This window comes from Thermobia domestica, chromosome 1, assembly GCF_964235325.1.
Source record: "Thermobia domestica chromosome 1, izTheDome1.hap1.1, whole genome shotgun sequence".
Taxonomy (NCBI): domain Eukaryota; kingdom Metazoa; phylum Arthropoda; class Insecta; order Zygentoma; family Lepismatidae; genus Thermobia; species Thermobia domestica.
The window spans coordinates 235,305,139-235,320,213 of NC_137454.1; the positions used below are offsets into that span (position 1 = coordinate 235,305,139).

At 36.5% G+C, this 15,075-nt stretch overlaps 2 protein-coding genes across 3 annotated transcripts in view; one reads left to right on the forward strand and one right to left on the reverse strand.

Annotated features, from left to right (window-relative positions):
• The window catches only part of LOC145694677 (uncharacterized), a 347,807-nt gene that overhangs the window by 299,432 nt on the left and 33,300 nt on the right, over positions 1–15,075 (reverse strand). The window lies entirely within an intron of this gene.
• Positions 975–2,693, forward strand: LOC145667177 (uncharacterized protein F54H12.2-like). Its single transcript, XM_081734899.1, has 2 exons — positions 975–1,804; positions 2,476–2,693. Exon 1 carries the CDS (start codon positions 1,020–1,022, stop codon positions 1,800–1,802), a length of 783 nt encoding a protein of 260 aa, XP_081591025.1. The 5' UTR covers positions 975–1,019; the 3' UTR covers positions 1,803–1,804; positions 2,476–2,693.

Below are 15,075 nucleotides of genomic sequence, written 5' to 3' on the forward strand. Positions count from 1 at the left end.
CATATTTACAATATTATCAAAAACAAGCTCTTTCTGGAACTGGAAACGTTTATGTTGGCTCCCCCTATCAAGTTGGACATGGTATTGGAAGTTTCCTTGGAGGATTATTTCGTTCTGTCATGCCACTAGTAAAACAAGGAGCTAAAACAGTAGGAAAGGAATTATTAAAATCTGGAGCAAACGTTATTACTGATGTCATCATCGACAATCAACCTATTAACGAATCCTTTCATCAACGAATGGGTGAAGCGAGATCCGTCTTGCAAGACAAAGCAAAAAATAAACTGAAATCTATGCTAGGATCTGGATATCAACGAAGGAAAAGAAGAATTACACATCATTCCATCTTTAACCCTTCACCATTACACATCATCAAGCGCAAGAAGAAGAAGGAGAAGGGCAAGAGGAAACGTACACAGAAAACAAAGAAAAATCAGTCTTATAAGAAGAGGAAGTTATCACACGATATCTTTGATTAAATCATCACCATTATGGCTTTCTTACATCATCAATCCTGCGAGTGTGTAAAAAGTGAACTAGATATTTTTTCTACAAAACCAACGCAAACCAGTATATTGGATAATCATGTTGTTACATACAAACCAATCAGTTCACTAGCTGATAATGCTCCTATAGAGTTTGTCATCCCAGGAACAAGTGATGAATACATAGATCTACCACATACTCTTCTTTACATCGAAGCTCAAATCGTTAAGCCTGATGGATCAGCATTTGGTGAAAGTGATAAAGCTGTGGCTCCTATTAATGACTTTTTAAATTCTATGTTCAGTGAAGTGGAAGTGTATTTAAATAACAAACTGATTTCATTTCCATCTCATAATCATCCATATCGATCATACATTGAAAAACTGTTAAATTATGATGATTCTGCTAAAAATACTCATCTTCAATGTGCATTCTGGTTTCAAGATACTGCTGGACATATGGATGCAACATCTAGTGGTAATAAAGGATTTCAACAACGTTATGAATTAACAAAAAAAAGTGCAAAATTCGACATGCTTGGACATCTTCATTGTGATATTTTTAATCAAGATAAATTTTTAATCCAAGGAGTAGAATTACGTCTCAAGTTAATTCCTGCAAAGCCAAACTTTTGTCTCATCGCTAGTGATGCGTCTGTTGAGGCTAAAGTGAACATTTTAGACGCTGCTTTACATATTAAAAAGATTAATGTTAGTCCTACAATAAAACTAGCCCATAACAAGCTTCTACAATCAACAACAGCCAAATATCCTCTCACAAGAGTGCAAATGAAGTCATTCGTCATTCCAAAGGATCTTCAATCAAAAACAATTGATAATTTATTTATGGGAGTATTACCAACTCGAGTGATTGTGGCGTTTACACAAAATGATGCCTATACAGGAACAATAACTTCAAATCCATTTCATTTCAAACATTTTGACATCAATTTCTTCTCTCTATACATTGATGGAAAACCTGTACCTTCAAAACCATTACAACCAATTTTCGAAAACAACCTCTATGTTTCCTCATATCATACCTTATTCTGTGGATCAGGCATTCACTTTTCCAATCATGGCAACAATATTCCTCGCCTTGACTTTCCTCAAGGATACACTATCTTTGTTTTCGACATTACTCAAGATGGAGAAGCCAGCGCTGTGCAGCATTGGAATCTTATACGGCATGGGTGTGTTCGTCTGGAAGTTCATTTTACGAAGCCTCTACCAGCACCTATCTCCTGCATTGTGTATGGAGAATTCCAATCTCTCTTAGAAGTGGATCATCAGAGGAACATCATCATGGATTTTTAAAGGTACGTTATTTAAATATCATATCATATATGTACATGTCTGCATTTTTATACATGATGTCCTCTACACTAGATTTATTGAATGCTTTGCAAACAAATTCTTTATTTCACAATCATTTCGTTGGCGTATATGCAGCCAATGAATTACCAGCACATGTTCCACTACCTGCAGCTATCATCATAAATACAGATCCCTCGAACAAACTTGGCACACACTGGATTTCCGTATATATTCATACTGATGGCCGTGCCCACTACTTCGATACATTTGGATTTCCTCCATATGTAATGCATCATATTCAATTTCTACGTAGAAATTCCACTTCTTATACATTTAATAATAAACAAATTCAAAGTGTAAAATCATCCTTATGTGGGCATTATTCATATCTTTTCCTATGCTTCAAAGCTAAAGGAAAGTCCTTAAATGAATTTCATTACACTTTCTCATCAACTCCAGAAAAAAATGATCGTCGTTTGCTGTATTTACTTTTACAGGTAATCATGTCTTCATTCTTCTTCTTCGTTTGTTTTGATTACTTTCTTTTCATATTATTGAAGGTAGCCATTTCTTCTTCTTCTTTATTATAATGTGTTTGTATGTATTATTATTTGTTCATGATTATAGATAAAATAAATTTTAAGTTTGTTTTTCAATTTTTTTTTCATTTCAGAGAGTAAAAGATCGTCATCGTGTGTATGGACATCATCTTCAATGTACAGATTGACTTGTATCTACGTTTCATCATCAACATCAACAGCAGTAGTATCATCAGTGAACAGTATATGGCAGTTGTGAAGTTATCATCATCCACGGACAGTGGAAACAAAATCTAACGTTCTTTTAAAATATACTATACTTACCGGCGTTTTAATTGTGTAAATAGTTTCATCAACAATAAACACTTTGTATTATTTTTTCTCTTTGAAAACAAATGTTTTATTTCTTATTTTCTCCGTTTCCTAATAAATAAATATGTTTTATGATCAGTTATGTAATTAAATACACATATCATAAAACATATTTTTAAGTCATTGAATTAAAGAATTTCATAGTGATTTAAAAAAAAAGATTCTAAAACTGATTTTTAATTCAATGATGTAATCATATAGCTACATAATAATAATAATGAATTCAAATACTTAATCAGTTATTCTTTCGTAAATTAAATCAAGTATGTGAATTCAATATTATTATTATTATTATGATAGGACTTTTGTTTTTAAAATTTTAATATTAATTATTATTTTAATTCCTTTTTTAAAATTAAAAAAAGTCCTATCATACTTAAGACAAAGTTGTATAATAATAATAATTTCAAATACTAATTTTTATTTTAACATTCATTTCAAGAATTTGAATTCATTATGATTATTATTATTATTATTATACGTATCACTTATAATATACGAGGAAAAAATATGTTAGGATTTTTTTCTTATAAAAAATTTTAAAATCCTAACATATTGAGGTGTATGAAACGAACACAAAACACACACACAAATAAAACATTTCACTTTCCACTATATATATATTTTTATTACATTTGATATTACGTTGTTTCGTATACATGAAAAAAAAACAAATCAATTTCTCCTTCTTTTATGAAGAGTCGTTCACTTCATTGATACCCTCCGAAGGTTGAGTTTCGGTTTCCCCCCACCATGGCTGTGTCGATACACTATCAAATAAATCAGCCATTATTGAATCTATAAGTTTTTGTTTGCAAAATACTTTCATTTCCAATTTTAAACGTTCACCATCAATGTTCACATCACTGTTCTTATCAAGAGAGACACTTGGAAAACTAATGTTCATACCATTAATAATACTCTGTTCATCTACACAGGTATGGATTCCGGCAAGTCCTCTGCATGTAAGACACTGTAATTGTACATGATTACGAATAGTATCTGTACACAAGTCAAAATATTCACGTAGCACAACACTACAAACTTTACTGTTTTTCACAGCATGTTCAATACACGGTAATATTTCCAAGAAATAAAGCCAATCACTTGAAGATAAGTACACAGTGTTTCGAGGAGCATGAAGTGTTCCTTTCTTCTCTAACATCACTAATTTTTCACCCATTAGTTTTCGTACCACCAGTTCGTTTTTTCGACCAAGAGATTTTATAAATGTAATTTCCACTTGAGAATTTAAATAGTCCGTAACAAATGGGATTAAATGTACAAGTTTCTCCCACTCTGCCAAATTTAACTCCACTCCAAACACAAGTCCTTTGCCAACACGAATCACTGGTTCAAATGTATCACTATCCAGTCCAATGCAAATTAATTTGGTTTTCATTGAATTAAGTCCATATTCAACATTTAACAAGTACTCTTTCTTGGTATCCATAGTTGACGCACAAGCACTCAAAGACATGTTACTCCGGTCGCTGGTCAGTACAGAATAACGACACTATGCATACAGATGACTGCGCATGCACGAAGAGGAGGGGCAAAGAGGAAAATTCATGTTTTCATCTTGTTTGTACATGTCACCATACACTTACGATGAGTAAACCAGTTCAGTAAATTCAAGATCGTGCATGTTACGTCCAGATACATTAATCTTCATTCCTTTATATATTAAACAGACATTCCCACTTTGTAAATACGTTAATAATGCACCATTATCTGCTTCCAATTTTTCAGTACAACGTCCAGGTAAAATCACTTTTTCACCTCCTTCAAATGTCACACAGGCCTTCCTACCATATACCGTTGTAATTATCTCACAGTTTACAATACGAAATGGTACTCCAATCTCCAAATCTCGCATTTTTGTAAAGGGTACCATTGATGGCTTATTAAGCTTATCTAATAAACTCATTGACGATGACATCTTTAAATTTTTGACGTTTCTTCCTTTGCAACAGCTGCTAACAGAATGATCTACACAAGCACATACGTTCCGCTTACGCTCTTCGCAGGAGGGGTGAGGGGTTTGGGGATTCAAATTATTAGCCAATAAACGACAAGAACAAGAAAAAGGCATGTTTTATCTTGTTTTTTACATCTGGTAGGCGTCCAAGACTACAAGCATAGCAACAGCAAACCAGCATTTTCCCACGGGCTTCTGTGGTAACCGTAAAAGGCTATGAACATAGCAACTAAAGAGGAGTAGGGGGTAACGGGGGTTCAAATAAACCAAAATTTTCCCACGCGTTTCTGTACTAGCCGTAAAAGGCTATGAACATAGCAATAACAACAAACTGTTCTCATAGGGGTTCAGATAAACCAAAATTTTCCCACGCGCTTCTGTACTACCCGTAAAAGGCTATGAACATAGCAACCAAAGGCTTGTCGAAACTTGCCTCCCAATTCCAGGAAATGATATCGCCAAAATTTTCCCACGCTTATGAAGGAGGGGATATCTACTGTAGGACATTTTATACCATATCCGGTTTTAGTAGAAAGATTACAGTGGAAATTGAACATATTTTTGGGACGCTCAATTGATTATAGAATATCGCTTCCCGTTATCTCTTACGGCTCTTATTTTATCACTATCAACATTAAAAACCACGAGTGGTTGATTTCTGCTACTTCTAGTTTAAATAAAGGGTTAAGGGCTGCGGTGGCTCAGTCGCAGAGCGTTCACCTCTGGTTCTTGGTGTCCCGGGTTCAATCCCTGCTCCCGCCAAGTGAACTTTGTGGTGAACAAACACCATGTGCGTGGGTTTTCTCGGGATTCTTCCGTTTTCTCCCACTTTCTTCACTCCACCATTTCACTCATCTCTCATTATCACCGTCTCCTTTAGCCTAACCGGCATAACCGTGGGACGTAAAACTCAAAAATTTCATTTCATTTCATAAATAAAGGGTTACGATAAAAGATAGAACCAATTCCTAGAGTGTTAAATCGATTCCAAGAAACTGCTTCTTGCTACCTGTTATTGTACAGGGTGCGGCACGTAAAACCGGCCCGTCGTAATATTCTGGTATATTGTGTTTTTGGCAACACTTAAATAATCTACCTTCCTACCAAGAGATGGCGTGTCGAGGTCGGGTCGACTTACGTGACCTGCAGCAGTCACGTGCAGCCGCAGCCAGTGAAACTTGTCGAAACCAGTTGAGGAAAAGGCCTCGTTGCGTTAAGCCGGGTGAGTGTCAGTGTGTGATAATGCCGTATTCGATACCCGAGCGTGTTGCCATTGTTGAAGGGTTCATTCTCACGGGATCTTTTGTGAAAACAAAGAATTTGTTTCGGGAGAAATTTCCAGGACGTTCTGTGCCAGCAAAAAGCACCATTCAGGAATTGATTGAAAAATGGCGGCGTACAGGATCGGTTCAAAATGCTCCCAGGAACAGACGACCATCTATCTGCACACCTGAATTAAAGATGCAGGTGGAGGAGATAATGACAAGAAGTCCTCGAAAGTCAACCAGGAGATTGAGTCAACAGGTTCATGCGAGTGAGAGGAGTTGCAGACGTGTTTTAAGGGGACTGAAGTTAAAACCGTACCGGATAAGTGTTGTGCAAGAACTGAAGGAGCCTGACCTGCAGAAGAGGGTGCATTTCTGTTCATGGCTGTTGAGCAATGTTGCCAGTGGTTTCTTGGATCCACTAATGCTCATCATGAGTGACGAGGTGTGGTTCCACCTGTCTGGGTACGTAAATTCCCAAAACAACCGGTATTGGTCGACAGAAAATCCACACGTAATCCACCAGGTACCCTTGCATGATGAGAAGATTGGTGTTTGGTGTGACATTTCCGCCACACGCGTTATTGGGCCCATATTCTTTGAGACGACAGTGAACAGTGACGTGTATATGGGAATCCTGGAGGAGTTTTATACACACTTCACCGAAGAGGAGCGTCAGTTATGTTACTTTCAGCAGGACGGTGCAACATGCCACACATCAGCTGCATCATTGTCCCTTGTGCATGAGATGTTTACACCAGAGAGGACAATTAGCAAAGGCTTGTGGCCTCCTCGGTCACCAGACTTGTCCACGTGTGACTTTTACTTATGGGGACTGTTAAAGGGAAGAGTATACGAAACAAATCCACACACAATTGAAGAACTCAAGACCAGGATCCAGGATGTCACCAATAGCATTACAACACAAGAACTGACAAGGGTATATATGAATCTCCTCAATCGTGCTCACATGTGTGTTGAAGTGGGCGGAGGACACTTTCAGCACCTGCTGTGAAGGCTGCTGTGAAGGTGAGTAGTCATATTCAATACATTACATTTCATTTATGTGTTGTAGTTAATCATATTCAATACATTACATTTCATTTTATGTGTTCACTTTACGGGCTGGTTTTACGTTCCGCACCCTGTATTTGCTTTATTAAATCAATATTGAAACCCGGAGTTCTAATGGATTTATATCACTTCCAGTTTTAGAGAGTTAAGGATGGGTGTGTAATGTTTTCTTGGGAATCGTAATTGATTGAAGAAAAATATATATCTCTATCTTTTACTCTTTTTTGTTCTATAGCGATAAACCTTGAAACCGGAAATGGTAAATTTCTACACCTCCTGTTTGAATATCGGTTCCAATAACAAATTTGGTTCCCAATTTTAGACCTCTCTACATTTTGAGCAAATTTGGTGATCATTGATCAAATAGTTCCTGAGACTTAGTCTTCCGGCCGGACGTACAGGGTGTTTCAAAAGAACAGCGACAACGTTTGGGAGGTGATTCCTGACACCAATATAAGACTAAAAATATAGACCAACCTGGACCTAAAAGTATAGACAAATGCTTCCTTTCAGAGTTATAAGCTGCACAAAAAAAAAAAAAAAACATGAAAAAATGAACTTTAAAGGTCCATAACTCCAAAACTATGGGTCCTACCGTAGTCGGGTGAAGACTTCACTTAGGAACTAATATGAGCCCTATCCAAATATCCATGTAGCAGAATCCTGTGGTACTCACGCAATAATTTTTATAGAGGAAGTTTGGCTACAGGCATATAATTTGAAGTACTCACAAACTACCTCTATAAATGCGGAAATACCGCAGGATTGTGGACTTTGGATAGATATTTGGATGGGACACATACTAGTTCCAAAATAAAATCTTAACCCGACTACAGTTGGTCCCATAGTTTTGGAGCTATGCACTTTGAAAGTTCATTTTTCATGTTGTCGTCAGTTTATAACTCGGAAAGGAAGCATTTGTGCACCCAGGCTGGTCTATACTTTTTGTCTTATCTTGATGTCAGGAATCACGTGTCGGTATTGTTTTGAAACACCCTACATAAAACTAAATTCCTTAAAAATAGTTTGTACATTCATATCAATCAAACTTTTCATCTGATGCACGTACAACGACGTTTCAGTCATTACATTTGGGGTTAATTGAACATCCACATTTATCTAATAAATTATCAGTAGTCATCCATGACTATGCAATAAACATCTGCTGGATACACATATTCTTGCTGTACTGTTCTGTGGGATTACGAACCAGCCTGATATCCTCTACAATATCATGCTCACGAACACCAATTGAACGTCTGTGTGTATGAGTTTCAATTAAAGAAACATTCTTCAAATGAGATAGTAATATAAAATCTCATGTTTACTGTTTAGAAAGCCGAACAAGAGAACACTTCCCGTGCTTACTCTTCTGGTCATATTTTGTGTCATTTACTCTCAAGTGACAACTTGATAATATCCGCTTGACATAAGTAGGAAGAGGTCAAGGGTTCATAAATGCACTTTGCATGTTGTAACACATTAAGGTCGAGGTCTGGTGGAAAGGCTATGTTTCCAGTGATGTTCAAGATAATAGTACGTGCATGTGTATGCGGGATAACATGTATATCGACTTTTACTTCCTTTTGACATTGAAACTTTGCTAATATTACACAAGTAAATGTAGGTCTAATGCAGTATATAACGTTATACTATTTCAACTTAGAAAATACTTTTCTTAAAAAAGAATTATTAATTAATTTAAAAGAATTACTTGTAATTTGAAAACAAAAAAGGAGTTACGAGTTGGCTGAAACATGTTATCTTAACCGTAGAAGTACTTAGAAGGAGAGGGGGACAATTTTGCTCTCGCATTCAAATATTTAATTTCTTTACTGGATAAAGTGCTGGCTAAGATATTTTGATTTTTATCCGTTAGTTTGAATATGATGTTTGGTTAGTTTTATATTACAATATTATCTATTTTATTTTTATAAAAAAATCATTTGACCCGAGCTGATTTGATCCCCTGTCAGTACTAGGTATAACGCATCTTTGTTTTTACCTCTTTCCTTCTCCATTTTCTTTGTACTCCATAATCTACATTTCTTTTTGGATCAAAAGATCCAATATATTTCATTCAAAAATTTGCTTGTAGGCCTTATATCTGGAGAACCACATATAATGTAGCCAAATCTAAACTAACACATAACTCAGTATGATGTGATTATTCCGTAGAAAATACTAAAACTCGATTTAGGGGCGTTCGAAAATTTTGTGGTTCCTGATCCAAAAACTAATTATTGGCCAAGATCGCAATCGTTTGTTCCATTTCTTGGATCATTCCTAAAATTCTTGGCCAATGTTGAAATCTTTTGATCCATTTTTTTTGGATCATTCTTAAAATTCTTGTTAAAGAATTACTTCTGTCTCTTATGAAATGTTTAAGTTTTAATTTCCACGGTTATGCCGGCTAGCCCAAGGCAGACGGTGATGGTGGGAAATGAATAAATGGTAGAATGAAGAAAATGGGAGGAAAAGGTAGATCCCTGAGAAAACCCTCGCACACGGTGTTTGTCCACCACAAAGCTCACTTGGCGCAAGCTTGGATCGAATCGAGGATCTCAAGCACCAGTCAAGGACCTCGAGGACCTTTCTCTACCACTGAGCTACCGCTGCCTTTTCTTTGTCTCTTATGTAAACACTGAGGCATGCAAGAACATTTTCTAGTGTTAATAATATTATTAGTTTCGTTTTTCTTCTTGAATGATATTTTCATATATATAATATATGAATGATGTCATGTATGTAATGTTTTCGATAAACCTAAAGTAGAACTACCTTAACCCGGCACCGGGCGCGTGGTTACTAGTAACGCAAGTGGGCGCGTGGTGAGATTTTCTCTCACCTATGAAAGTAATGGAAAAATCCCTCTTATTAACACAGTTTAAGATTTAATTGTGAATTTTATTGTAAATTTACAACTTTAGAATATTTCAGTCATATATGCAGGGTATTTTACATTGTTTATTGATATCACTACACAATAAAAAAAATCAATAATTTTCCAACATTGAATAATACAGTAAAGCTACAGAATCACAAGAAACAAACAAATGAACAAAATGATAAACAGTTTATTCAAACCGAGGAAAATCCTTTCGGAATGTGGCAGTTATCACTCACTGTCTTCATGTTGTTCACGCCCTCGGCACCTGCAACAGAGAACAGCTGGTGCGTGCTCCTTGCACACTGGGACAAGACAGTCTGCACAACGTGTTTTGGTGTATCGATTTTTCTTCCTGGGACAAAAGCCACATTTCCTTTTATCACTATTCCCTGCTGGTGCCTCGGAGTGCACAGGTGCTGGAGAGTCACCCAGGATCCTTCTTATCTGTGATCGCAAAAGTGTAGGCAAGCATGGTATTGTTGCTCTTCTAGTGAGGTATGGCTTGCAGAGTTCCATTGCTAACTTTTTCTGATAGAGTCTCCTTGCGTCAGCATTTTCACAGTTAAATCTATATATGATGTAGCTGTTTAGAGCACCAATATCAAGGAGTGTGTAGAAGATACGTAACGGCCACCTGTTGGTTTTCCTTGCAACTGTGTAGAGACTCTTTAGCCCATCCACACAGTCTACACCACTCTTCGTCATATTATAAAATGTAATGATTTCCGGTTTAGCCTGCTCCTTTGTTGCTTCATCAATGTGTTCTCCTTCATGCATTGTGGAGAGTAATAGCACATTTTTTCTTCTGTTTGACACATATGAACAAAGTAACATATCTTCTCCATGAGCGAACATGCTTGAAAATGGCGGTCTTCCCTTTGTACTCAGGAACTCAACCGGAATCTGAGGTTTGTTACTTCTTAGAGTTCCAACCAGTGTTAATCCGTGATTCTTTAGAAGATCTAGCGCTAAAGGAACTGATGTGAAGAAATTGTCTGTTGTCACATTTCTGCCAGATTTAGTAATGGGTTCGATGAGACGTTTGACAACTGCGTGCGCACTGTTGTCCTGAACATATGGTCCTCGCGGCTGTTGTGTTCCCGGATAAATCTCCATTTTCATTGTGTAGTAGACATGTGCGTCTACTAAGGAATATATTTTAATGCCATATTTTGCCGGTTTATTTGGCATGTAACATCGAAAAGAGCATCTTCCCCTGAAAGATTCAAGCATTTCATCAATAGTTACATGTTCATGTGGTGTCCAGTAGGCCGCACATTTCAATACGAATTCTTCAAATAATGCTCGTATTGGAGCTAAATTGTCTTCTTCTTTTCTCTGCTGTCTGGTGTTGATGTCATCAAAACGCAGGGCGCGTAGAAGCATACGAAACCGTTTCTGAGACATGACCAAACGAAACAATTCTGGAGCTGTTCCGTCAGTTGCCCATAAGTCCTCTAGATTTAAACGAGAACTCTTCATCATACCCGATAAATACAGCAAACCTAATAGAGCTAACATTTCTTCATAATCAGTGTTACGAATATCTCTTTCACGTGTTATTCCTATACGAATTTCTGCTAATTTTAGATTCGTATATTCCACAATTTGTTTTATAGTGTCTTCAGGGAAAAATAAATGCCATGCTTCCATTGGCGATTTTACATTTCGTGCTTGCCCTCTGACACCCGGTAAATGTCTCACCAGATTTCTATGCCTAGTTTTATGCGTCGTGTTTCTGGAGTGAACATTCCACGTTGTAACTCCATCTTTCGCTGTATATATAGGTCTGTCTCTCACAACTTGGTCAGAAGTTACAACATCGGGTTCTGTTTCTATTCCCGAAAACTCACTTTCACTACTTTGTTCAACTTGCTCAACGTTATCCCCTTCATTGTCACTGCAACTGTCCATTATTTCACTTGCACTTTCATCTGCGTCTTCCCTTATGTTCATCTCCCTTTCCACCTCATCCATCCATTGTAACACTTTTTGTGCAGTTTTGTCATCCATAGTTTAATATATTTACCTACAGTCAATGTATTTGTAGTATTCAACACTGCCAGAAATAGTAACGTAACAGGGCGCAAGGTGAGATAAAATCTCACAGAATTGCAAAGCTTCTAACAATGCACTGCTAACAAAAACAACGATTCTTCATCAACAATCTGTAGTTGCAGATTGAAGCTAAAAATAGTGAACTTGGAATACATAGAAGGATATACACGTGCGCATAACCATTGCGCAGTAGTACATGGTGAAAGCAAGGAGTGAGGGATTGCCTCACCACGCGCCCTGTGCCGGGTTTAGCTTATTAAAATGTTGACTTAAATTTAAGAGATAGTGTAGCAATCACCTGGAAATAGCGCGGGCAAATTTAATCCCTATTGTGAGTATTACACGTAACAGATACAGGGTTGGTACTTCAAGAATTAATTGGTATAATATTTTGACAACAAAAAGAAACGTTCTTGATGCTGACATCGCGGATCGGTGTAATTATGAGCTATAACGAAAATGTGAATCTCTGTCAAAAATCTGGATTTCGTTGACATTGTAACACATCTCTTTTATTATGTCGGTGAAATATAAACTTACGTGTAGAAGATAATATTTGTACGGTTGACGAAATCATTATTATTATTATTCATAAGTACTTGTATGTGCAATGTTCCTAATCACTAATTCTACTTCGAGAGCCAAATTGCTCGTTCAGTAGCGCTCCTATGGTTGATTCCAAGAAGAGAGGATTTTCACTGCCAACCTCTATATATATATTCTATAAAACAGGGTCTTAGAAATAGCTATTTCACAAACTAAATACATTTACAATTACTTTGAATATATGTAGAATTATTGAATCCAAAGCATTGTGAATTATTATGGAATAAGTACAATAAGACTCTAAAGCTCCGTTCGATAACATTTAAATATAAATTATGCAAGAAATACGAACAAATAAATAAATAAACTCAGACAAGAAAAAGAATGACGCATAGAAGTTACGGTTTCGTCCTGCAGATGCCAACTACTGGAGGATGTTTTCGCCATCTAACAGCGGAATATATAACTTCTGCTACCTTTATTTTAATAGTAGAAAATGAGGTATGGATAGGTACCTTTAAAATCACAATAAGATATTAACGGCTTGACTCCATTAATTAACTCGTTCAAGACAATCACTCTAGTTATTTGCTGCAGAAAACAGAATTCAAAAATACGCTTTCGTTCAAGAGTTATTAAATGGAATATTGGATATATGTCACTGTTTCTTGTTAAGATGTTAACGAATCTACGTCATTAACGAATTGGACCAATAGAATCACACTATCTAACTATTCTGAAAAAAAAAATCGTTTTTGTTCGAAAGTTATCATGTCAAGTGACGTACGCACGTATGGTCGACGGCCGTAGTAACATTACATTCTTAAAAGTCCCACGTACTTTCTCCTAATTAAAAAAAAATGATGTACAATGTAATTGATTTGAAACTTTTTCGTGTTGTTTTTCATGCCCTCAGATAGAGACAGTCTAAAAGTAATGCAGATTTTGAAGTGCACTACACTGTCTAAATAATGTCTACTTATGCTATAAGAAAAAATGCATAAAGTCTGTCGGTATTCCGCACGAATCATAAATTTCGTCAGGTCATGATTGTGGAAAACTCCGAGGCATACTTACTGTATTGCTGCTGTTCCTGCACATTAATCACAGAAGTTGAAACTGATACTAAAGTATACTGTCATTAAGCTATTGATGATGACACTAGCAAGATGATACTGCGTAGTATAGTTAATGAGATAGCCCATAATTATGATTTACCTTTAATGTTTAGTTATTTTGTTTAGCTATGGCACTATCCAAAGGTCACATTTAACTGAACAAAATTACATGCTTGAGGGTAAATTACATTCTTGGGGTAAATTACATCGTTGAGGGTAAATTGCAGCCTCAGGGTAGGTTACATGCTTGAGGGTAGATTACATTCTTTAGGGTAGATTACATGCTTCAGCGTAGATTACATGAGGATTGAGTTCATGTGTAATCTGTTACCAGTGTAGTTTGTTACCAATGCAATGCAGTTTATAGTGTTTACACTTCTGGAATTTATTTATTTATTGTACGTAATATTAACAGACCGAAACATATAAACCAAGAAATTAAGTGTCAACTCAAAGCAGGGAATTCGTGTTATTGTTCAGTTCGAAACCTTTTGTCGTCTCGAATCTTCCCAAGGAATTTGAAACTTAAAATATATAAAACGATAATCATGACTCTTGTTCCGTATGGTTGCGAAACATCGCTAACTGTGAGAGAAGAACGCATACTGAAAGTATTTGAGAATAAAATCCTAAGACAAATATTCGGACCCAAGAGGAACAGGCATGGGGAGTGGATGAAACTTTATAACGAGGAACTACATAATTTATACGGTTTACCAAACATTGTTAGGGTCATTAAGTCTAGGTGGCTAAGATAGGCAGGTCATGTAGCCAAAACGGAAGAAAGTAGGAAATCTTTCAAAGTCTTAACTCGAAATCTAATTGCAAACTGACAATTACGAAGATCTAGGCGGAGATGGGAGGACAATATTAAAATGGATCTCGCAGAAATAGGAATACAAAGTAGAAACTTGATCCAGTTGGCTAAGGACAGAAGTCAATGGAGAGCTTTTAGTTAGTTATGTATTGTATGACATAAAAATATGCACTGTTATGTATCTGGTTCATGATAACTTTGCTTTAGTAACTTAAAGTAGGATCGAAACAATCTCTGAGCAATGTGGATATGTCTAAAATGAAATGAAATCTTTGAGTTTTACGTCCCACAATTATGCCGGTTAGGCTAAAGGAGACGGTGATAATGAGTAATGAATGAAATGGTGGAATGAAGAAAGTGAGAGGAAACGGGAGAACCCCGAGAAAACCCACGCACATGGTGTTTGTCCACCACAAAGTTTACTTGGCGGGGGCTGGGATCGAACCTGGGACCCCAAGCCCCAGAGGTGAACGTTCTACCACTTTTTTTATCTTTTTCTGTCTCAGTAACTTACTTGAAATACTTATTACTAATTTTACTTGCTTTACTAGTTTAACTTGCTTTTCCAATCACCTACAACGACAGGGACACGAACACAGAAACATCGAGAAAA

Bases quoted from the DNA above. Each gene is read 5' to 3' on its own strand.
- LOC145667177 (XM_081734899.1), top strand. From the start codon at position 1,020: ATGCTTGGACATCTTCATTGTGATATTTTTAATCAAGATAAATTTTTA.